This window comes from Symphodus melops, assembly GCF_947650265.1.
Source record: "Symphodus melops genome assembly, chromosome: 14".
Lineage (NCBI taxonomy): Eukaryota > Metazoa > Chordata > Actinopteri > Labriformes > Labridae > Symphodus > Symphodus melops.
The window spans coordinates 14,845,032-14,870,819 of record NC_136704.1 but is presented as its reverse complement, the minus strand read 5'-3'; the positions used below and the strand labels follow the sequence as shown (position 1 = coordinate 14,870,819).

Genomic DNA, 25,788 nt, shown 5'->3' with positions numbered 1-25,788 from the left:
AAATGAAGTGAAATTGTGTTCCTGTCAGCTGGATTGACTGCATCATAACGCAGTTACGTCAGACCACGAATCAAAAAGAAACGTAAATAGTGCATGTCTTTAGAAATTTCATTGAGCTTTTGAGTGTTTTTTTTCTGATTAATTTGCTGTCTCCATTCAGAACTCCTCCACTCATGCGTTAAGATCAGCCGTTGCATCAGAAAGCCTTGATGTTTCATGTGGGTTTGTCTGCAACTGTCAGCACTTTCCCACCGTGAGTGTGTGTGTTCCTGGAGGAAGGGGGATGGTGAGGGGTCAGACGGATACGCAGACGGGTTTATTTTGGGTCAGGCCTTTTTTTTTTAATCAGCGAGCTGTTGCCAAGAGTAATGGAGGGATGGTAGAAGGAGAGAAAGAGGGAGAGAGATAGAGAGAGCGGCCAGACAGAGAGAGAGAGAGGGTGCTGATGAAATGGTGTGGCTATTGCAGCTTGACCCCGAGGACCGCATCGGCCTGTTTGTTTTCCCAGACGCTGTTCTCCACGCTGCGCTGCATGCATATACAAATACTGCATACATCCACACATACACACTTTTGCTAAACACGCAAGGGACCAGTTTCCTTATCTGCCAGAGGTACCTGTGCTGCACTAATGCTACTGGATTAAAAGTTTCCTGAAAGTAGCGCAGCAGTGCAGGAAAAGGCCACATTTTCAAACACTTCACACACAACGTTCATACACACGTACGCATGGGGCTCAGTCCGTAGGGACTTGGGTTGGAAAGTGGAGGGTCGCCGGTTCAAGTCCCAGTGCGGAAGTTGTTTTAGTAGCTGGAGAGGCGCCAGGACATTTCTCGAGGAACTTCTACCCTTGAGAAAGACAAGAACCCCAAAACTGCTCTGGTACACTCCCTCCAGTGTGTAGCAGCCCCCCTATGACTGCCCCCTTTCTGTCCACCAATGCATGTCCATGGGTCCTGTTTGTGCATGATTGTGTGAGAAGCATGTCACTAAAAATAACAGAATGTAAACCTGAATCCCCTGGGGGGAGATTAATAAAGTATATTAATAAAAAAAAAAAAATTATGCACAAACCAGTCCATAACTGCCGTAAATCAAGTAATGAAACAGGTTTGTTTCTTCATGCAGTGTCGGATTGAATAGAAGATGGCAGCACATACAGTATATTGTTTTAACAATTAATTCAAGTACAGAAAATGCACTATAAGGGTTTAAAGGGAGTAGTCACATTTATAATACTTTAAAACTTAAATGTTGGGGTAAAATACCTGCAATTACATTTCTTATGAACTGAGGATAGGGGCGCGTACAGTGGATGACCTGGGGTGGCATTTCTCCCCGGAAATCTGATTGGCTAATTAACCCAAAAACCCAAAGGTTTTGCACAAAGAAGTAAATATGTGTTATCATTACTTCCATTACAGGTTTTTGTTGCTGCAGTATCTGTATGCGTTCTCCCAGGTGTGAGATAAAGCAGCTGAAGTGTCAGCAAAACTGTGTCACTATTTGTCTCACTAATTCAACGTGTTCCAAGGTGTTATCCATCATTGCTTTGGCTAACATTCTTTTGAAGTCAAACAGAAGTCCAAGTAGGGGAAGCTATTAACCTTTTTTCCACCCCTGATCAAATCTGGTTCATAGTAGTTTTCACAATGTTTTCCACACTATGCTTCAGGCTCTTGTTTTCTACTGTACACTCACACTGGCTTACGATATTAACTGCTGATAATCTTGGTGCGACTGTGATTCATGGCAGCAGCTTCTTAGCTCTTATCTTCTTCCGCCCGCAGATTTCCTGCCAACGCCCTTATTTCCCTTCAGAAACGTCCTTCAGATTCAGTTTCTTTAAGCCCCAAGGCCACAGGAACTATAAGACTGCGTCATCCTCCTGGAGCCATTCTCTCCATCATCAGCACTCATGTGGAGCCATACAATAAGTGTAGCATTGAGACAGGAATTAGCAGGGACCCTGGCCATTTAAAAAAAAAAAGCTGAATCGATTCCTCAATGTTTCTAAGTGCAGCGCATGAGTCAGCAGGTACACCAAAGAGGACCATAAGTCAATTTTCTGCGCGTTCCATGCATGCCACCATGTGTGAGGCTGTGTGTGTGCTGGAAAGAGCGACAGAGTGCCACAGCCTGGCAGTATGATCTATTTTTCTTGGTCTAAATCAGTGTCATATTTCGCCCTGCAGGAGTGCCTCACAAGACAACTTATGGGGCCAAAGGCTGACACTGATAGACAAGGCAGCAAATCAAATTTTTAGCACAGATCTATCTTCGGTCCTGAAGCTTTCACACTCAGCTACACATGAAATATAACTTACTCCATCTTTCCATGTCTCTCTTGCTCTTTTTTGTGACACAATTCTCCAACATTACTGCAGAAATGCAGAGGATGCAAACACCCCCTCCAATCGATGTGTATTTGCATGTGGGGGGCTTTCTTTTCCCCATGCTGTTACAGTCCTGCACTGTACCCAGTGTGCCAGAAACAGCGGCGAGATAATGACATCCTATACCGGAGGCTCTAATTAGACTGCACCAGAGAGAAAGAAAGAAGAGAGGGGGACAGAGCAGGAGGGAAATGGGAAAGGAAGGGATAAGAGATGTACTTAATAATGTCTTTTATCTGGGATCTTAATATTTTGGGATGGACTTTCGGGAGGGGGGACAGAGAGGGATGGCAGGAAAGTGAGGAAGAGTGAAAGATGTACGGTACCTGCACGTATGCAATAATGACCAAATGTTGTTGCCAAAAGTTACAGCATTGCAGCAATGTGTTCCTATCATGTGAGGACTTTTCATCCCATATCATTTTTTGCTATAATTCGATTAGTCAGAAACTAACCTTAGATGAAGAATTATTAAGCTAATATTTGTAGCCTAAGTCACTGAACAACAACAGGCAGCTAATGCCAACACACTACTACGCATGTGTTAATCAGGATGGACAGTGACAATAGTTGGATTAAAAGTTTGAAAAACGTCATTTTTTCTTATATGTTCTTCCAATATTTTCAAGTTGTCTGACAGCTGTTATTGTGGAGGAATATTTGTGTTACCTCATTTTCTCCGCAGACGTCATTTGTGTCCTGTTTGTCTCACACTGTCTGGATTCTTCCACCACACCTGCCTGTACTGTCTGACACCTTCTGTATCTTTTCGTGTAGATAATGGCCAAAATATGGACATTCATTCTGACAGTAATGAACAGCACGAACACTGTTACAGGCACCTCTTTAGCGACACTGAGAACACATTCTTTCCCCCCAGTCAGTGATGGATTCTGCATCATTATTAGGCGCTGCAGAATCAATGAGGAGGCAGCGCTATTTTTCTGCCGGAGCCAATCTCTCATATAACAAATTGGTGATTGTATCTATCTGATCCATTGCCATAATCTGGCTTTCGCGATGCTGTCTGCTCTCAGATTTTTCTTCATCAGTGGTCAGCTAGAGGATTGAGCCAATGAAAGCTGAATGAAAAACACTACAAAAGCCTTTTTTTTAAATCTATATCTCTTGTTTTGTGCAGGTTTTTTCCCCCATAAAACAAGGCTTTTGGACTCTGCTTTGTCAAATATGGTTTAGTGGTTGCAAAACAGTATCAAAGACATTACATATTGTAGTTGTATATTTCAACGTGCAAACTCAGCAGGATTCACATGAGCGAAATTTAAATGGCTGCAGTCTGTGATACCATTTGCAGCACTTGATGTAATAGAAATGCTCCAAACCCGTAAGGCTGTCATCTTTTACAGCATAAAAGGGTGTATTTAGCCGGATTTTGTGATTTCTCTTTCTTTTATTCCTCTGTTACCTTATCCCTGCCAAGTACCAATAATTGAAACACTCTTATGTCTTGGTACTTTCAAACACAGCCTGTAACTATCAGGACTTACAATTGCAGCCACGTCCAAAAGCCACATTTCAGTGTGCGCTGAAATAGTGTTTTAGGTTTTACAGTTCACACTGGCTATGCTCCAACAGTAGTTGGATTTTCAGATACAGTAGTACATCTGCAGTACTTATCTTCTAGGTAAAGGGAACAATGAATCAATCCAGTGTTTTCTGCTTCTTTTTTGGATGATTTAGTGCAAGTGCTGCATTGGTTTACTTTGTAGTCGTACATCAAAATTGATAATCTCATTCTCTGCAACCACAAGCCTTATTCTTACCCTTGTTGAGGACAAACCCACAAGGTAGCTGAAAAACTAGGCATACAGAAAGAATTCATGAATAGACAATACGAGTCTTGATTATTCTAATCTGAAACATATTATTAAGTTGTATATTATCTCTGGACTGCATTAAGGGTCTAGCTCAACAGCAGCTTGAAATTGATATTCATTAAGAGGTTATATTGATTGCAAAAAGCGGACTTAACTGAGTTTAGCTCAAAGGACTGCATAGAGTGCAGCTGTAATTTAATGTATGTCAGAAAATTACACATTTAACAGTTAACAGCCTTTCAGTCATCAGAAGCCAGCGACGCTTTGTGCTAATTCCAATAGAATAACACTAATGCATTTTTTTGGATAGATGCAATGTTGGTAATGAGAAGTCAGGGCATCTCTAAAGTGATCCTAATTCACCCTTGAGGATGTCTCTAACCACATTTCATTGCGACTCCTTGAACATCTTTTCAATCAAAACCACAAACATCAACATAAAGGAAAAGCCTGCAGATTACCAAAGAACAGGCTGGACTCTCCATGAGGAGCAAAGTGAAAATCCCGAGCGACCTTCGAACTAGTGAACTGAGTTAATGAAATCTGGATCTCTTTCTGTCAAAAGAGTAAAGCACATGCTACAGTATTAAACAGTGAACATTGTAAATATTCAACAGATAACAAATGTTACACAACATGGTTTCATGTGTTCAGTGGATTTGGGAAGTTTTGCCGCAGCTGGTAATTACTGTCAGTTTCCAACCCTTGCCAAAAGCCATAGGATTTATGTCTGAGAACATTTAATATCTGTAAAAAAAAAAAAAAAAAAAGATTAGACAAGAACGATTAAAACTTTTGTTGTTTTTTGTTAATTTAGCAAATGACCTTGGTTCATAGAATCAATCCTCTCCTCGCCATGATTTGCACAAAATCTTTAATGGCAATAAACCAATCTCAGGACACAAAGTTAAGTTTAGCCAAAAGCCTCCTTACGCCAGCACCTGCCCTGTGACTCCATTCAGAATTAATGATCAGGTTTTGTGCTCTTTAATGATCTTTAATGATTTCAGGTCTATATCTTTAATCAGCAATTACCACTAGATGGAGTCTGTTTAAAAAGTTGAATGCACACCATAAGCAATGTTTTGTATTTTTAATTAGCTCCCCCTGATTGAATTACCTTTAGTTGGTTAAACACGGCTGCAGTAACTGTATTCTCGGCAGAAAAACTGTGTGTCCAATGTGGCTGGTACCTGCTGAACTTTGTATTTTAACATTGGATTACAACAAGTAGAGATGAAGCATAGTTTTATTTCCACCTATAAAACTAGTAGGCTATTTCTTTGATCTAAGGCTATTTCTTTGATCTAAGTGTAATGGATTGCTGACATTTTTCAGAGATTTTCATGTCCCACATAAACATATTCAACTTATTTTGTCATGTAACTCCCCCAATTCTTGAAGCAAAGCAAATATGGCCACATAATGTCTTAAATGGCAATGTTTTATTGCATAGAAAAATATTGAAACTAATTCAAGACCTCAGGGGAATTCAATAGCTTGTTTTCCATTTTACCTGTCATGATGTTGAAGCCGAGTTGACATTGCGAGGTCCATTATCCGGCTCCATCTGCAGCTTTCGCCATTTAAAAGCGTCACATTCCCCTGTCAAAATGCTGGAGCGGTCCACTCATTAACCGTAATGATGCCGAGGGCTGTGTTCGGCCAACCAGAATATGAGCTGTGATTGGGTGACCTGCGTCTGATGAATGAGTGACGGACGGTGATACAGAGGCAGTCAGGAAGTGTTAATTTTCAAGGTTGAAAGCAAGGTGGATATTTCACTCAACAGTGGGTTGTTTGGGTAATGAAGTAGTCCATGTTGTGTACACATCTGTCAAGGTTTGAAAGAGTTTGTTAAATACTTTGTTTCCTTTTAGTCAGTGATCTAAAAGTTAAGTTAAAGGTTTTGTTTCTAAAAAGAGCTATAAGTGGGTGACATTTTCTCTCTTAAACCTCTGAAACTTGTGAAAAAATTACCAAGGTCTCCCTAAAGTTTAACAAGGTTGTAGGTTTTGTGTAACGCTTTATCTCAACAGATAAGGGTAATGAGACCAAAGCTAATAGACTCAGTCCGTCTCCGAGTCCTCATTTGAAATGCATATGTAATGACTTTGTACAAGCTGCGGCCTGTCAGTCTTATTTCATTACAGGGCTGCTGTATCAGACAGTTGGATAATGAGTAAATTGCACAGGAAATGATTGGAATGAGCTGAAATCTCTTTTCTGTCACTCCTCTTTTCCTTTGTTTTGTTTCAACTGTCATGTTCACGTTGAAAGATTGCATCATTTGATCTCTGCCTTTTCTCTTTGTGTTCCTCCTCTTTTTCTTCCTTATTGCATGGACAGATCTACCTGCGTTTTCTTGACTATGAGATGGCCAATTCCAATGAATGCAAGCGCAACTTTGTGGCAGTGTACGATGGTGGCAGGTACTACAACTTTTTTATCCCATTCACAATTATTTTAAGGACCTCAATCTTGTAATCATGACTTGATCATGTAATTTTCCTTGTGAGGGCTTATTATTGTCTTTCAAGTGTCAAGAAGAAAAATGAATGGTTTTGACAAGAACAGTTTCCCTTTCAATGAATCATTAGCCTTACCTGACCTGCTGGGTAACATCCTGCACACCAAAGAAAAAGATTGATTAACTCATCAGTTTCTATTTAACAGAATCTATGTGCACACACAAAACATCAAGTGTTTTCCTATTCAAGACAGATTCAAATAAGGTTTTGTCATTGTCCAAAATGTCCTGATTTTGTTCTCATTTTGAGTCTGTTATTTAGCCAATTTAGCCTTGCCTATTTTGTTTTCAAAACAATATTGTGAGTAAACCCTTGGTGAATCCATGAGGTCACTGCACCATGCTACGAAATAGACTGACATGCAGAAGCAACGGCTGCACGATGGCTATTGGCATCTCTTGAACAATCAATGTCTTTGAAAGTTCACCGTATTAATGCAAAACGCAATAATGTTGTAATAGACTTTTGGTTCTTATCTCTTTCTGTCATGTCTCAGTTCGGTGGAAGACCTAAAGAGCAAGTACTGTTCCACGGTGGCCAACGACCTCATGCTGGTTTCCACACTGGGCGTAATCCGCATGTGGGCGGACGAGGCCAGTCGCAAGAGCCGCTTCAGGATCCTTTTCACAACCTACCAAGAACGTGAGTGGACACACTGTTACGCTCAGGCACACCAATGCTGATCATCATAAAGATGTTGACGCCTGGCTGACTGGCTTTGATTAGATTATGAATCAGACACATTGACAGCAACACTGACACACAAATAAAACAGGTCAGGTCTTTAATGGTAGCCATTAATGGAAGATGGAAGCGCAGTAACCATGTTTATGATGAGGTATACCCGACGCCATTCATGAGAAAGGGGTTGTCAGGGTCTCGATTTGGTCTTTTCACCATTTAAATAGCAGCAAGCAGAAAGTCTAGAAAATGATTTTCATTTCATCTTTATACTGCTTATGAGTTATGTACATAGTGGTTGATTTAAGTCAGCACTGCCAAAGCACGAGCTCAAAGAACAGAGAAATGGCCGAAGACAAAGGAAGGTCAAGTGTGTCAACAACTCCTCATTGTCTTTAAACCAAACACCTGAGAGTGATTTTAAATTCACACATTCACCTCTTCCTCTTTCTCATTCAAAAGCTCCTCATTCATGGAGCTTGTAATTTGACATGGGTCACAGAGGGCCTGTCTTTGAGGAGGGTTAAAAGCTGCATGAGGAGGGTTAAAAGCATTTCGAGTAAACAGAATCGGTGTCTGCTAACAAAATGACACCGAAACGTGCATTCTTCGACACACACACTCACATACATACTGCCTTACTGAATGTTGCATCTGCATATCTGGAACATGGAGAGGAATCGGAACTTATTTGAGGAACCAAAAAGTGCCCAGATAATTTTACTTTTTATTTATTTATTTTTTTAACACGATTCAAATACGAGAAGTCTGAATTCTTTTGATTTGAAATGTCTACAGAGATGTTACAGCTCAAATTCAAATAAGTGTTGTGTTATTGATTTATGCGATGGCAAAAAGAAACACCTTCCCAGAGGCTGACTTTCACAATTATTAATTGTGAAATGTTAGGATTTTGAGGAGGGTTTGTAAAAAAAAAACACATAACACTTCTTGTATTAAGATAAGGTTATGCCTGAGTAAAATACACTTTTCCTGAATGCAGCTTGAATCCAAAGCACTCCAAATCCTTAACATACATACGGCCATACACTGTGTCTCTTTTGCTTGGATGTTTGTTGTTTGTGTTGTGAAGTCAGTGTCCCTTTTGTATGGCCCTTTCACCAAGCTAAGCCAGGATGTGCTGTTGCCGGGGCAACGCCTCTACCCGAGTCACTCAGGCGATCTCCAGCCAGACCGCAGCCTTTAGAGCTGCTCCATCCACCACAGCTCAGCAGCACTGCAGCAACCCTGTCAGCAGGGGGGTTATAAAGGTGTAACAGAGAGCTCTTGAGCAGTAAGACAAGTAATGCAGTCCGAACTTTTTTAGAGAGTACCGCAAATAGTTTTAGGATCTTTTAAGAAGTAAGACATTTTCTCTTTTTTTTAAAACTATTTTGAGATAATTTCTTTTGCACAATTCTATGGGTTAAATGACTTGTGGAAAAGATGCAATGCTGTGTATGTTCATGGGCATATCAATAAGTTTATATATGTTTTTTACTGATTTGTTGTACTACTGCAAAACTGACTGAAGTTCTTGCCATGTCAGGGTTGCCTCCATTATATATCAAAAAAGCATCAGTGTTTTTGAAATAGCCCAGAATTTGGCTGGCTACAAAAAAAACCATTACTCATCTATTGACTTTTACGTGGACATTTACTCCTGTTGTATACTATGAGTCATCCAATCAGGACCACCATGTTCAAAATAGAAATACAGTAAAAAGTCTCACAATCCCTGTACTCACTTTAAGAGAGCCAGTGTGCAGCTCGTAAAAAGGAGTGTGCGTGTTCTGTTACAGGTGGACTCTCTGGATTTGCAGCTTCTAGACCATTTTTACATATAAGCACTCCCTTGTTACAGTAGATCCTAAGGGTTTATATGTTTGTTCACAGCTGCTGGTGCCCAGTGGGATCAGCAGCTTTTAGAAAACCATTCACAGCTGCTGACTCCCTGCGAGATGCTCCAATGGGAAGAGTAATGTTCCCAAACACAAACATTCAGCTTTATAGTCCGTGCTGTGTTTACACTTGCTAATACTACTGACTCTTTCTATACTCTCATCTTCTCTGTAAGGTTAACAATTGGAAGCATACAAAAGTGATGCTTCTTTACCCAAGAAGCAATTATGTCTTAGGTGATAAATGTGGTTGTGTGACATCTCAGCTGTCAGCATTGCTACGGCTCATCAACAGATACTCGTCTCTGGGGTTGCAGATGGAAATATGTTCTGTCTTCGCCACTCAAATCACATCTCGTTTCTTGCAAAGCTGTTGTGCTGTATGCATGAAAGCATTTTAGAACAACAAGAGTTTGCTAATGGTTGTTAAGATATGGCTCTTTGTTGGGTCTTAGCTCAAATCTTATATTCAAATAATATTTACACGTTTGCTGTCTTTTTTAGTTACTTTTGGATAAAAGATAATTATGTAGAGATGTAATCATGAAGCTTATTAATACACTGTAGAGTGAGGACAGAGGCAGCATGAGATGGATAAATAGATCAATGAATGGATGAAATTAATGATGGGTGTGTTTTATAATGGTGGATGGACTGATCAATGCTTTTATAAATCGATGGATAGATGAAATGATGAACAGATGGATGTGTAATTGGATGAATGGATGGATGAATTGATGGTCTAAACAATGCAATGATCACTTAATTGATGGATGCATTGATAAATGGATGGATGGTGGATCAACACATTGATAAATTGATGAACTGATGGATAGATGGGGCTGGATGGATAGATGGTTTGCTTCATCGATGGATGGATAATCAACACATCAATACATCATTGAACTGATGGATGGATGATTGGATAGATTGGTGGATGGATAGATTGATGAACTGAGAGATGGAGGAACGTACAGACTGACAGATGGATGGACAGTTGGTTGGATAGTAACAAACATTGTAACAACACGAAAACATTTCAACAACATGACCTATTGAAACAGTTTCCCCATTGCATTTACAAAATCAACAAAATAATATTTAGGAAAACTACAATATCACATTTCTTATCAACAGACATTGAGGTCAGCAGGATTTTCACTGAGCTGAAAGTAGAATGTCATGCCTTTGTCAAGTGCCTGGCACAGAACAAAAGACAACAAACCCCAGATCTATAATTGTTATTCGATTTAAAAAATTCATTAGAACAATGTGTTGCTTCCAGCTCTTGACTGCAGAATCCCCCTCTGCAGAGGCAGCCAGACTATTCTCAGCAGCCTCTCATTTAGGACTTAATTTATGCTTCCAACAGAGACTGTGAACGTCTCTGTGTGGGCAAAAGGGCACTTTTATTAGAGAATGTCTTGGAATTAATTTCGCAGGAGATTAGTGCAGCTCGCACTTTTCATAACGTCTGGTCTTGCCCTTTGGTGTGTGGAGGACTCTAAAGCAAAATGAGAAGGAGTGGGCTCCCTCTGCTGGGAAATAATTGTCACAGCGTTGACATACAATGTATAAAGGAAAACAACGATGAAGAGAGACATGGAGGAAGGGGTCGAACATGTAAAGAAGAGCAGCAGAACACACACAGTGCCACTATGAGTCGTGAAAAGCCAGGAAATGTCCAAACAGGATGGTACAAAGTGAAAGAAAGGGATAAGTCACTCTAATTTGGTGTGTTATTATTCACTAGGGATAAGTGCTGGGATGAAAACAGCTATACATCACAGTGGTAACACTGTCACATAGTCCCCAGCTCTGGCAAGCTGTTTTAGTACCCAGTGCCAGTGAAAGATAAAGAGAGAGAATGAGAGACTTACAAAGAGAGAGAGAGCAGCCAAATAGAGTCATCCATTATGGTCACATGTCACTGGAAAATAAATACGTTGTAGAAGATTCAGGAATTTAAAGTGCTTGTAAAGTACTTTTGCCCTTCACATTTTTATTGGACTGTGTGCATAATGACATAGGTACATGTAGTTTACTTTATAACTTCTGATTTAAGTTTCTTCACAAATCTACACCACTTCAATTCAGAGGTTATACTTCTACTTTTTACTGAGCCTTTTTAATATATGCAGTGTGTCATTACTAAGCCTATAGTGCTTTAAATACAAAATTCATGAAAAGCTAATGAAACGTATACTTTTCAATGGGATTCAGAGACAAGTTGAGACAGAGTTGTTCCTAACTTTTTGGTCTTGTGACCCCAAGTTGACTTTGCAAAACTTGAGGGATTCCTTTGCTAAAATGATTCAAATGTCATGTGATATTTCTTTCTGTAGTTGCAAGTAAAGATTCATTTTAGACTTATAATTGTTGCCACTGCAGAAAGGCCAGGATGGAATTTTGCACAAAGGAAAGAGTTTATTTGTTTTAGTGTTAATTAAATTAAGTGTTGCTCGGAGAAGTAAAATGTTGGAGAATTAGTGTCACAGTGCTGGTTTCAGCTACATGTTTGGGGAAGTATAATTTAGCGTTAAGTAAAAGATCTGGTACTTCTTGTACTACTTTTCATCTGACATTGTGTGGCAATATTTCAGCGAGGGGGAAGACAATACGGTGAAAAATGCTCCCTCAATATACATTTTGAATTTTACATGGCAGCAATGCATCTCTCTTGATACAGCACATTTTCTGAAATTGACTTCGGAAACTTTAAAGATTCATTGAAGAAGTTGGGAAACACATTTTTGATTAGTCATGTGAAAATTCACCACATTCCATAGATGCCTCTAAATCAAATATTGCGATCATTTTTCTATTATCTTCTATGATGTGCTTTAAGCCAACCATGGGTATCAAAAAGATCACTGCTGCTTTATGAATCTCATAAAAATGTTTTAATGATGGCAGTGAAATAACATTTTACACTGTAGTCAAAGGGTAACATATTTTCACTGTGGTCACGATGACACGGCAGGGTATCTTTCACTTTGATTGACATTAGAGGGGCAATAAATTGGCCAATCAGCTGGCTTATGCATTAGTTTGATTGGTTGTCGAGAGCAAGGACACCTCGACTTTCAATTAAATAGCTCCTTTGCCATATTATACAGTATATGTCATGATGGAGCTTACAGGACTGGTTTTATTGTCTTGCTGGCTGGCAGGTTTACTCGATGTCATAGAAAGGTGGAGGTAGCAGAGTTCCTGTCTCAGACAGGCTGCAGTGGGTGGACCGGTGTCATTACGCTGTGTTGGAAGACATGCTCATGTTCACGGTCTGGTATAGATTTATGTTTACCAGGAAGGTGAGGACAAATAAACAACATCCTGCATAAAAACAAGAATAACTTGTTCTGTGTATGAGTGCAGATGATGTGAAATGTCACAGCACACACGACCCAAGCACAAACACACGTTCACAAGAAATTCATTCATATCCACAAGTTGCCTGTGCAAATGTTTGAAGAGGAGGAAAGGATGAAAATTCATGAAGAACAGATGGGTTCAGGGGGGAAACAGGTCTGATTTGAGTAATGCTCATCCAAATGTATTTCCTGAGAAATTTGGCACACTGGATCTTCAGGTCTACTTCAAATACTGATGAGTGCTGCAGCATATCCAAGTGTCCAACACGTTTGCTGTTTTATAGGGTGGAAGCAGTTGTGTTTAACTGTAGATATGAGACAGCACTACTATAGATTTCTGTTATCTCTATAGTTTGATTCGAACAATCCCTTAATGCCAAGACCATGACTTTCATTTTCTCTTTCCTATACCAGCTCCATGCGATGCAGATGCCTTCTTCTGTCACAGCAACATGTGCATAAACAACACACTGGTGTGTAATGGCATGCAGAACTGTGTCTACCCCTGGGATGAGAATCAATGCAAAGGTGAGATGTGGCACTTACACTGAAAGGTATTGGCATTGTGAAGAGAGACGCTATGATAGGCTGTAGTTTCAGAATTTCAGCACCATGGAGAGCGACGGGCAGATGGAAACGAAGCCCTGTGTTTTCTTTTGGTCTAATTGCCTCCTGTAACTGTCAGCACTGATTCTGCTAATTATGATGCTCAGGGTTTTTTTTTTGTAAGTCCATGATGTCATTATATCATTCTTTTTTTGTGGTCTAAAATGTGTTATTAACTAACAAAAATGTTCTGTTGGACCCTTTCCAGCATCTTTTTTTTATCATTATTTAAATGGGCTCGCAACTTAGTCTACAATTTGTGTTATTCTAAAATTGGCTCACTCTTCTTGTGCCAATTTTAGAACTGTTTTGATATTGTGTACAGATGTTTTGTTAAGTTGAATGCTCTTCTTACTTATTTGAGTAGTAGGGAAATAATTTGAAATTGTCTGTGCAGCACCAGAATTCAGCTACATTGATAGCACACCCTGAAGGTGGTCGTGTGCTCCAAACTATGTTTTCACTATGACTCTAAAATACTGTATATGTGTGTGTTAGTAGTTTGAAAAGGCAAGTTGAGGTAAATTGAATGTGTTTTTTGAGCTGCTCTATTTTTGAGATCTTATATCAGGCCCTCATTTGTACCTATATGTTCTATAAATCTAAACCTATAGTTGAATTCTCCTCGTTCTCGCATCTTTGTATCAGATGCCCTTTTAATAATAGTAAGTCAAGATGTTTGTACTCTGATGTTCAGTCTGTTTTTATTTGCATTATGCTGCTAAATAATTACTTTTCTATTTCCTCGACCTTTAATAACCCATCACTTCTTGCGAGAAGATGAGATCTATACGGTAGCTCCCCTTTGCCCTCTAGCATTGAAACTCCCACAGCGATAAATAAAATGTGGTTCTGGTGCTCATTAAATTGTTGTGCTTTGCTAAGAGTTAAGACATGTTCTCTTTCTTTTTCCTTCATCCATATACACCTGGTGCAACTTCTCTTGATTACCTTTCTTTGCTTTAAACTTGGATAGTAAAGCTGCACACATAAATGCACGTGTAGCATGCAGTACTGAAGCTCTTAACCAGAGCCAATGACAATTTATGTCAATTAATATAGTCCTGCATGACTGATTGTTTTTACGCAGACTAAGCTACCTTTCCAAGCCCCAGTCTAAGATTGAAATTGTGCAGAGCCCAGCAAGAAGAGGCCAATCCTTCTCAGCCTGTTACTCCATCTTTCACCTTGTCTGCGCTCTAGTAATGCATAGGACCAACACAGTACCCACATTTGTCCTCATTAGTGGTAAATGTCATGCTTTATCCCTTTCCTTTTTACACTTTAGAATGTAACCATTTGTAGTGACTGGAGCGATGTGTGCTGTGCTACATGTTCATCCAGCATGCAAGTGTCACAGATCTCCCCACAGTGTGACTCTCTACACTGTTAGTCTGTGCTGCTATAGTTGTTCCCTTGTGATGAAAAGACAGCAGCATATCACCTAAAACAACTCTTCTGTCCACCTTTCTGACTGCTCATGCAAGTCCCAACCTTCCTTTTGCACATGATGAGGTCTGTTTGTTTTTTTTAAAAGATGTGGATCTTTGGTTTTCTAGGACCAACCCCCTTAAGTGTCCAGCTTTGCTTTATTGCACAGGTATTGTTCGCAAGGTGACAATATCTCTTGAAAATGCACAGGTCTAATGATTTAAGGTAGACAAAGCAAACTAACTGAATTCCACGAACTGAGCTATCAAGTTTACCTGAAAGCTGAAATAAAACTGTATTTTCTGGAGCACTTTTATTGAGTCTCCTCCTAACTACAATAACTGCTGCTTGTTGTTCGTAACCCTGGGCTCCTGGATTAGCACGTTCATTTCAAAGGTGTTAAATTTAGACACTGTCACAATTTTTGTCTGGCTTGGTAGATTGCATTGCGTGTACTAACTAAACTTCTTTACATTTTCGTCAATTTATGAAATGTAATCAATTTGGCAATGTGTGACAAAAGTTAAGTGTTCTCTGTTCTATCATTGTAATAGGTATCCTAACATGTTTTGCAGGACATCTTACTGGGTGACGCACTATAGTGACACACTATATGACAATATATAAACTTTCCCTTTCTGATGATTTTTTTTGTCACTTTACAGAGAAGAGGAAAGCAAACATCCTGGACAACCTGAACAACACAAACGGAACCATAATTGGTGTCACTTGTTGCATCGTCCTCATACTCCTCATCGTCTCCGTCATTGTCCAGATCAAGCAACCACGTAAAAAGTACATCCTGCGACGTGAGGATTTTGACCCCACTATGTTCCAGGAGGTCTTTGAGCCGCCTCACTATGAGCTGTGTACTTTACGGAGTGCAACAGCAGCTGCAGCCACCTCAGCAGACTTAGTTGACCTGGCGGAAGACTTTGAAAACTATCACGCCCTCCGCCGTGCCTCCTCCCGCTGTGTCCACGATCACCACTGCGGCTCCTCCTCCAACCCCGGCTCGGCCCACATATCCCAGCTATCGCTCAGTGGACGAGGAAGCCGTGGAAACTTGAGCTCTCGAGACACAGCAGCGGCCACCCTCCTCACAGACCTTCCACAGCCGCCTATGTCGGTACGGCCTTTGCTACCGACCACAGGAAACCGGAGGAGCATCTTGGTCATGAAGCACAGCTACTCACAAGACGTGGCGGACACTGGATGTGACCTGGATGACGACCTGGACGAAGTTCCCACCACCAGCCACCGACTTTCACGCCATGAAAAGGCAGTACAGCGGTCAGTATCCATTGATTTCTGATGAGGAAGTGTCAGCAGCCCTAGAGTTAACTGTGGGGATGTTATGAAATGTGTCTGGGAAGCTCGGTTCTCACTTCTTTTCTCATTATTTTTTTAAGAGTATTATTAGCTTTTTTGTCATTGATTCTTGTTCTTTCTCCACTTTTTATCATTAAAACCCTTTTTAATTTTCACAAAGGGCTATGTTATGCATGCTCATCTTTAAACATGTCAAAATCCCCAATGCTAGGTTTCCTCAAACTGTGATTTATAGATTACGTTTGTAGCTTTGAATCGGGTCTTTAATCAAATACAGACCTCATTCTTCTGGAAATGAATACTGTTGAATACCAGTCGTATTTAAACTATTAGCACAAGGGCTTGAATCTGTGCCTCATAGAGATGAATAACTTTACTAACACTTATGCAATTCATTATTAACTAATCATTTCTATTTCTAGCTTTGATACTAATGATTTATCAGATGATTCTAGATAGCACACGTTTTTGGCATGAGCAGCATTTAATCTAAAAGAAAATGTATTCTTTACAGTATATTGGCACATTGACTGCTCTGAAAGTAACCATATGTTTACAAAATCAAAACATGAAAGTGTATCTTGGATGACAATAGGTGCAACCTTCTGCTGCATGCACTGTCTACAGTATGTGCTCTTTTCAGAGTGATCTTCTCTACTGTTTGTTCATTTTCCTACAAGTTTGCATGCAGGGCTCCCAGAGACTAGCAGAGCACTTGTGATGAAGTTGATTCCTGTGATGTAGTAGCACATTATGCATTCTGATCTTTCTATGCAAAAAGGAGTTTGATATTAAATGAAAGAGCCGTGACATTTCAGGTTCTGCCTCATTGGCTCTTTGAGCAAACATGAATCAGAGTACAACACAACTAGGGTCTAAGAGACAATCTCAAGGTAAGCACCTTTATCCAACAATCAACATTACTATATGTTGTAGTCATCATTTGCCCAGTCCGTATATACTTTTGTGTCAGTTCTTTTTTTTTTCCTATTCTGTGATTATTGTTTTTTTGCGCAGGTTTTATTTGATTTTTTATGTTTTGATTATTGTTCATTTTCACCAAGATGGTTTTCCTGCTTGCAGCCATCTTGCCCTCCTGCTGAGTTTGTTTGAAGTCTTTGTGATGCTCGAGTAAACTGTATGTCCTCTCGAGGTCATACACTGTGTCACTCAGTGGTTACTCATTAGCATGGACTTTTTGAATCATCTTTTTTCGGAAGCTGTCGTTAAATAAATGTGTCTAACCTGTGCACTTTCTCCCTCTAGGCCTACAGAAAATGATTTCTGATGTTAGTTGTGTGAAGACAAGTTAATTCTACAAAAAAAAGCACACAAACAAAAAACAGACATGTTGCTTTGTGTTGTTTTAATTGAACAATTTCTGCTGGATTTTTGCAAAGGCGAACAATAGCACCTTAATCATATTCACACAAGGACCAGTTTGCTCTGAAATCATGCTTCCTTGAATTCCTCCCCGGGGACGAATACAGTTTTTTAATTGAGTTGAATTGTATGAAGGTGGGCTAGCTTAAGTTTTTGTATTATTCTGTCATTAGTATTTTCCTCCCTCTCTCTTTAATCACTCCCAAATTGAAATTTATACTGCATTTATATAATGCATGCAACACTTATCAGGGCATTAAGAGTCAGTGCTATCAGACGGGGCCTCCTTACACCTAGTTTATACTTATGTGTTTCGTCAACGTCGTAGCTACACTGTCGACGTGGACCCCTACAAGGACCCTACGCAGTAGCTTGGTGCGCACCTCCAAAAAACGATGCGTCGACGCGAACTGCAAGGACTGTGATTGGTCCGCTCAGTCATTTCCAGTTGTTTTTTTTGTTTTTTTCCAGTCACAACGTAAATAATAAAAGGATGTATACGGCAAAGAAAATCGGCCCATTGACATATTAAAATAGCAAAAGTGCATTTCTTCATCCATGTTCCTCAGTGGGCTAACAAGTGTGTTAAATTGTCAACCTGGATTGGTTCAGTTGTCGGACGGGCCACCCTAGTCGCTTGCCGGTGAATTGCAGAGCAACGCGTTACCTCGACGCAGAACTACGAATGCTCAACGACGGCGTCGGGTCTACGCCGAGGGTACACCGTCACCTTGACGCAGAAGTATAAACTAGGCTTTAGAGAAGCAACATGGGCAGATTTTGAGGCAATGCTGTGGTTGAAAGTTTGTCAGTAGTTTGGGGGCCCCCTGCTGGTCTGGGGCCCCAAGCAGAACACCTGCCTTACTTGCCTTACTGATAAACAGCACCTCTGATCACCACCTTCCCAGCGCCTCTGATCACCACATTCAGTTCCTTCCTCACAGGAGGGGTGATCCGCTGGGGATCAGCACGCCCAGGTCCCCGCCATTATCTGCCGTGCAGCTAACATCGTGCCAGATAGTGGGCAGCTGTATGTTGTTTATTCAGGCTGAGCCCCTGGACGAGATTACTTTGTGATTTTGGTAGTTGCAGCTAACAATAAACAAATGTGTTAATTAAAACTATATGTGGTCCTTAAGATTGTCCCTTCCCAATGTCATTTCAGCTACTTTTTCCTTTGGAAGACGTATATTGATCGGGTTATTTTTGTTTTCAGATTCCCAACCTGAGCTTGATGTCAGAGCAAAATTGCAGCTGTGTGAATAAAATTGAGGCTAAATAATTTTAATAACTTTGTAATGAAAACAATCTTGATTGATCACACGCTTAAACAAACGTCCTCTGTGGGTTTGCATGATTTATGTCACTCGTAGCATTTGATTTTTTTGTGTTTGGTTTTATTGTGAGCCATATTTATGCCTGTGTGTAGAAGTGAATGTGATTGCTCCATATGACTTGCTCTTATCATGACCTTGCAAAAAGCATGACATAAATTCATTAAAGACAAAGTTAAAAACTTTTAAAGGGAGAAAGTTGAAAGATTGCTCCAAAGGGAAATAAATTACACTTTTGATGCAAATCTATAGAAGTTCATACTTGCAGCGTAATGATTACATACAGTATAATGGAGCAGTCACATTAAGTGATACTCGTTTTGTCTGGATGTGTGATATATCTGCCGTCCTGTTGTGTGTGTGTGTGTGTCTGCTTATGTTCTACATTATGTCGCATTGTCTCCATCATGTAGACTTCTTGAGAATAGTGCAATCCTGGATCAGTACGAACGGGCGTCACTGAAATATGAAAGAGCGGAGCGGGGATTTACACCAGCATGATGCTGATGATACTGATGAAGGGACACTTTGCTGAAAGCATACAGAATTGTCTGTAATGTGGGACTAGAAAGATATCCTGCAGCTAAAATGCTGTGAGAGTTTCGAAAATAAGTCAGCTATGTGCGTACTGTATTAAATTCAGATTTGTTTTTTTGTCTCACTGGAAACAAATGGACCTTTACAATGAGCCTGATTATCCATTAGTCCAATTTTAAATCTGGGATGTTAATCAGGAACACTTGTTTCTGTCGTAGATTTCTCACTGATAACAAAATGAATGTGATCAAACATCGTCAAGTTCATTTTTTAAAGCATGCGTGTTTCAATTAATAGCATTATAGCAACATTATGATTTGAAAGGCTTACTATAGATGCTTGCAATATAGGATAGGGTTTTTTTTGGGGACTTAGCAGAAAGTAGAAGTAGAATTCATTCATGACTAACTCAAATAAATCTAACTCTGTAGGAATTACCTGTAGGAGTTTCATTTGGCTTACAACTCAAGGCCGCGTGGCTTGTGCATGCTTATTTATACCCATTAAAAGCATTAACACACATTAACACATTAAGATAGGAAATGCCCCCATCTAATTATACATAAATCATGTGGACATAGGAAGTGATTTTAAAAAGAGCATCTTCGCTATTTATTGCACTGCATGCCGTCGCTTAAACCTCCGCACATAGAATCGCTATCATTTCTTGCTCAACACAAACTCCCTTTAAAATATGTTGACTGACTTTTTTGACTGATCGTTTTATTAAAAAAGTTCTCCTATTGATTTGCCATGTGTTTACTTCAATTATGTTTGTCTTCTAACTCTCTCTCTTTACCGTAGGAGTATAATATCTTTGTACTAAAACAGACTTTTGTACTTTAGGGCTAACTGAAAGGATGGCCGTTTTTACAGTTATTTAAATGATCTTTCAGGGCTGGTTTTACTGATGCTTTGTCAAATTAAAATGACACTTCACTTTTCCATTATTTGTTTTCTTGTCAAAAGTTTCTCTATCTTTCTGTAATGTATCCTCAAACTGTCAGTTTCCATGATAGAATCTTGTATCCATGTTTCACAGTTATATGTTTTCTGTGGCTGACTTGATTTAGAGAGAAATCAAACAACTTTTTTTTCCCACTCTACAGGACAATAAAATGAGTCATAGAAGGTTCAAATAGTAATAATTCTTACCTGAAAGACAAGTTTATTGAGTTCATCTGTTTATCCTAAAGAGATCAGACCCATACAAAGTGCAGGAGAGGTGGGCTAGCCTCAAAGTGAAATATTACTGTTGGCAGACTGGTTTTTGTCAGCCTGCATTCCATGGAAAAAGATAAGAGTAAAGCAGTTGTGAGCACAATAACATCAACGCATGCAACTCACATACACATGCTTATGACTTCTTTTCTTACGCTGTCATTGTCAGAGTATGTTTTTATGGAATTTGACATCTATGTGTACATTTTTTCTTGTATGCAATGCCACATGCATCATTTACTTCCATGCTCTTCACTGAATTTTTCCTCCATACACAGTCATACAGAACCATTTTTCTGCAGATACTGAATAAAATGTTTCTTTTATATACATACATCGCACTACTGTCTGTGTTTTGTCTTTCTGTTTCCTAATTTTTTCTAACACTTTAGTTGTTAAAACAGTTTCAGATATCTCACGCATACACCCATCACTAGTTCTCTCTTCTTCACTCTCTTCCTCTCTAAAACACACACAGTACCATCTGCCACTACATTAATAGAGGTAGACACCTCAGTGATTAGGTAAGTATGAACCAATTTGATCACAAGCAGCCCAGGTAGGCAGTATATAAGAGAAGTGGAGGACGAGGTACAGACTGAAAGTAATAGTGTTTTCATTTCTCTGCAGATACATCAGACAGATGCATCATTCCTCTGCATCTTGCCAAGTTTGAGCAATCGGAGATAAAGTGTTTCTCTCCCTTGCATCTTGAGCGACCTGTTGTCCTGAGTAACTTTACAAATGTAGAGTGTTGTGATGAGAAGCATCTTAAAAAAGAAAAAAAAAACAGGTTTGTGGTGTATGCATCAAGATTTTCTTTGCTTTGGACTGCAGAGGGTGCACTTCCATTTCTGAGCTCTACAAAGTGGCTCGGATGGACAAACCAAGGGACTCTGATCATTTCAGATATGGGCCTGGAACTGTATTGAAAATAGCGTACCTTTAATGTAAAGTTGTTCATGGAGAAAATAAAAAAACAAAATCAGGTTTTTTAAATCATTTTCATGTATATGAAATTGCATATTTGAGCTGCTGATTTTACATCCTATTCCTCATTTACACTAGAATATCAGGATTTTTTAAAAAGATTATAGGAAGAAGTCTTGATGAGAAAACAAAAAAACTGAATGTTTGGATTAAAGTTCTGTTAACCTTCATGACTAGGTGCACTGCATACATGATTCTACTCAACACACTAACCTTTATTTACTCTACTTTCACTGATTTATGAACTTGACCTGTTTGTCTGTTCTTGTCTTTGTCAAACTCCATTGTGTTTTTTAACCTGTTTGCATATTTCTTTGATAACATAAGAAAATGCTGGACAGAATATTTTCAATAAACTAATGTTTACTGATTTTATTGTGATTATTCATTTGGTCTGTTACACCTGGAAGATATGTAGGCTAGATTTGATATCAAAGATTATCAGCATTTTAACAACACATTAACACGACTCTCAATCGATGATACTTTTAACTTTACTCAAGGTATTTCATGACAGGTTGCAATGAAAATGTGGGACTAATCACACAAACAAATGATAAAGAGTTTCATCAAATGGCCATCTGGTTGTGAATGTTTTGCAAATAGAAGCCTTTAAAAAATAGTTTAAAGCGATGCTAAATTCACAGTTTGTATTAAAAATATAGTAATCGGTCCATTTTGTGTCGGTATGGGAAGGGATTTTTTGTACATTTGTATACAAACACGACTTTACAAAAAAAACTCAATTTCCCATGATTCCACTGAACATGACGTGACGGGATAAGCATGCGACTCTAGTATACAAACACCATGATATCAAAGACACCCGTGTTGCACAGTATGTACTTAAAGGATAATTATTAACGTAAGAAGTACATGTGCATTCATGTCTTATAAGGAGCCACTTTCATATAATAACTTTAGAACTCTTTAATGTTAGTTTCTACGTACAGTTTAAGCAAGGGAGCACTTGGCTGTGCATAGTTTAAAGTGAAGCTAACTCACAGAGGACACGGTCATGGCTTACGCGCAGATACTGAGAGCGCTGCACCGCAATCTACAACACAGAGCTTCAGGGTACTCCATGCAGAGATGCCTGCTTCTCCACACACAGAGGACCGCGTCCGTAGGATCCAGACTGGACTTTCAGAGGACAGGGGAGACTCGTGGCTCTGTTGTCCCGGCGCTCAGCTGCTTCCTTCGGGTGCAGAGACAGCGGGACTTCTCGCTCGACTCTACAGTGAGAAATACAAGCAGCCCCGAGGAGAGAGGAAAATCCGTCTCCAGGTATCCGAGTGGAAGTCCGAAGCCCTCAGCTGGACAAAAAGGTAAGGAGGACACTGACATGCAAATCATTTTAGCGTTTGTCCACCGTCTAAGCAATTATTGGACACGCACTGAAGAGAAATGACAACCTTGACACTAGTCCTCACATTAAAAATCTCTATTATGATTTAGTCAATACATTGTTATCTTAATTGTGACAGAATTATTTCTCTAGTGATCAGAATTTATGTGTAGCATTTTAAATGGTCTATCTAGTCTTAAAGACAGAAAACTATTTTCATTCAAAGCATAAAGCTCTTGTTTACATTTTTGGAGACTGTGATCTGCATGTTTTTAGGCCCTTTTTATCAAGTCATTTATGTTACAGTTGACATCAAACTCTTACGTTGTGATGGATAACTTTACCTTTGTTCTCTTCCAGTAAAAGATGCTGGCAGAGACTTTACCTACCTGATCATCGTACTCATCGGGCTCGGAGTGACAGGTGACTATACTCTCACAGTTTCAAGCTTTTCCATTAAGAACAAGCAGATTTATTCATGAATATTACTACTAACATTGTCTGGTCCGTGTGTTTGTATTTCAGGTGGGCTGTTGTATGTGGTGTTTCAGGAGCTTTTTTCTTCGACAAGTCCAAATAAAATCTATGGGAAAGCCTTCAACAAAGTCAAGTTGGATCCAGAGGTAAGCATGCACATTTTTTTGTTCTTTTTTTTTTTAATTAACAGCAACGCTGTAAGGCCTTGTCCTCTGCTTACCGACATTCTCTGAATCTTTTGATATTATTACCAATTGCAGATGATGAAATACCAAAATGCTTTACAATTTGACTTTTTTTTATTTTTTTTTATTGTTGCACTTTTATTTGGAAGCACAGTTTTCCACCTTTAGTTCAGATACCCAAAAAAGTCACTACCCTGTGGCAAGATAACCTTTTCTACTGGAGAAGTTCCACCAGGTGTTTATTCTAAGCATTTCAGAACTTTTCCAGTCATATGATGTCAATATTCCAACTTTGGTGACATGTTGCTGCCTCTTAATTAAAAACTGCAGTAGTATAAATGACATTTTTCAGCTTCAAAAATCATGTTTTTTTTTGTTTGTTTTTTCCAAATAAATATGAAGTCTTTGTGTTTTGAAAATCACATTTTGTTTTCATTTACATTTTACAAAACTCTAAACCTTTCAAGAAATAATGTTATAACAGGTACTGTCCTATATGTTAGCTAGCTTTATGTGAGCTAGCTCTCCATTTAAATTATGCATGACTGTGAGCTTTACAAAAGGAAACTTTTGTAACCAAGGGGAAAGTCTTGAAGTCCTCTCCTGTTAAAGTACGATGTAATGGAACATTTGTGTCTATTGCAAATGTAGGTGATTGGTGCATTTGGGGAGCCAATCAAGTGTTATGGGGAGACCACCCGTCGAGGAAGGAGGCAACAAGTCAGGTGGGATTTTTTGCACGTTGGGGAATGAATTCATGGCACATTTGTACCTGGTTTAAAGGATTTTAATTGTAATATTTTGGTGTTCTTGGGTTCAGTTAATAAACTATTTAAATCACATAAAAGTTTTTAAGTCGGGATTATTCAGGCTGAGCGTCAACTGAATAAACAGACTTATGGTCATTTTTAACGATGTGTGGGTATCTGTTTCCACTGTAGTCACTTTGAGTACCTGAAGAATGGACTGAAGCACATGCAACTCAAGTTTTACATTGAAGGCTCTGAGCCAGGCCTCAAGGGAACTGTACACTCAGAGTCAAAAGAGGTGTGTATTTTTGATTTTTTTCAACTCGATGTGACACCCCAAAGCATTGCTGTTGATGTTAAGCCAGCACATTTAGTAAGAATAAAACTTTTGAAGCCATAAGTAAATCCATGAGTCATTCCAAACTGACAACGGGGATTAAATGTGCAAAAGGTATATTTATTTTATATTTAAGTTATTTTCAGATGTTTCTTTATTTACTCCTGTAACTTGTGTTTTTACAGGATCCTGAAACTGGAAAGTTTGAGTTCCGTTACATCGTTGTGGAGGTAGACACTTATCCAAGAAGAACCATCATTGTGGAAGATAACCGTAAAAGCACATAAAGGACTCAAAAGTGTCACGCTACTAAAAAAGCAATTACGTTCATAAAATTCTGGGATTTTATGGACTAAGCCAAAGTTTATGTTGAACTACAGTTGATTACTAAATTTTATGCTCAACATAAGCAGTTTGGACTGATTTAAACTTTGCAAAGCCAATCTTCTTGGTCATAAATCGGTGAAGAGCTCCGCAAAGCACAGCCTTTCTTCCTATAAATGATCACGTATTCTTATATGTAATGTTTAATAAATCATACACGTGAGACTAAAGGATGACTTGAGTTTTAAATATGTTTTACCATGAAAACTATTTAATTGGATTTAAAATATCCATATGCATGGAATCAAGGTTATTTTTTAAATACAGTATCAGTGTTGTCTTATCTCAGTGAATGTTGGGTTAAACTATGAAACCCCTTAGATTGGATGTATGGTTTCAATTGGGTGTTTGGTAGTTATTTAAATAAACTTTAATCCTTAACAAATGTTTGTGTTAAACATATCTGGAAAGATTAAGATTCCATGAGTAGTGATTGTAAAATGGCTCTGCTGTCTTTGGCCCTGTTAACCTTATGTTTTCTTGTAAAACTTTTTTTTTTTTTGTTCCAACTTGCATATTAACTTTCACTCCTGCAAATCTGTATTTGGTTGTTTGGAATTGGTAGGTTGTATTACAAGGCAATGACCACCAGATGGAGGTACTGAATCGAGAAATACAACTTGACATGACCCTTCTGATTTGTTTTTATTCATTGTCAGTGACTGCGTATTTAAAAGACATTTCAAGTAGTTTATTATAGACTAAACTATTATCACAGTGAAATGAAACAGATTGTCAGATTACTGTGTTACC

General features: G+C 39.1%; 2 protein-coding genes across 4 annotated transcripts in view; both read left to right on the top strand.

The window, feature by feature from the left end:
• The window catches only part of neto1l (neuropilin (NRP) and tolloid (TLL)-like 1, like), a 65,452-nt gene extending 43,526 nt beyond the window's left edge, over positions 1-21,926 (top strand). For 2 of the 3 annotated variants that reach the window (XM_079361352.1, XM_079361354.1), the window contains 6 exons: positions 6,584-6,666; positions 7,262-7,407; positions 13,136-13,249; positions 15,424-16,051; positions 16,909-16,983; positions 21,196-21,926. In XM_079361352.1, coding sequence (XP_079217478.1) covers positions 6,584-6,666; positions 7,262-7,407; positions 13,136-13,249; positions 15,424-16,051; positions 16,909-16,969 — 1,032 coding nt within the window. In that variant the 3' untranslated portion in view covers positions 16,970-16,983; positions 21,196-21,926. The remainder of the gene's footprint in view (positions 1-6,583; positions 6,667-7,261; positions 7,408-13,135; positions 13,250-15,423; positions 16,052-16,908; positions 16,984-21,195) is intronic. The other variant, XM_079361353.1, reaches the window with a different exon arrangement.
• Positions 21,927-22,335: 409 nt separating this feature from the next.
• On the top strand, positions 22,336-25,205 carry timm21 (translocase of inner mitochondrial membrane 21). The gene is made up of 6 exons (XM_079361139.1): positions 22,336-22,883; positions 23,264-23,326; positions 23,429-23,526; positions 24,217-24,290; positions 24,507-24,612; positions 24,837-25,205. The coding sequence occupies exons 1-6, from the start codon at positions 22,574-22,576 to the stop codon at positions 24,936-24,938; spliced, it is 753 nt and encodes a 250-aa protein (XP_079217265.1). The 5' UTR covers positions 22,336-22,573; the 3' UTR covers positions 24,939-25,205.
• Positions 25,206-25,788: the final 583 nt, after the last annotated feature.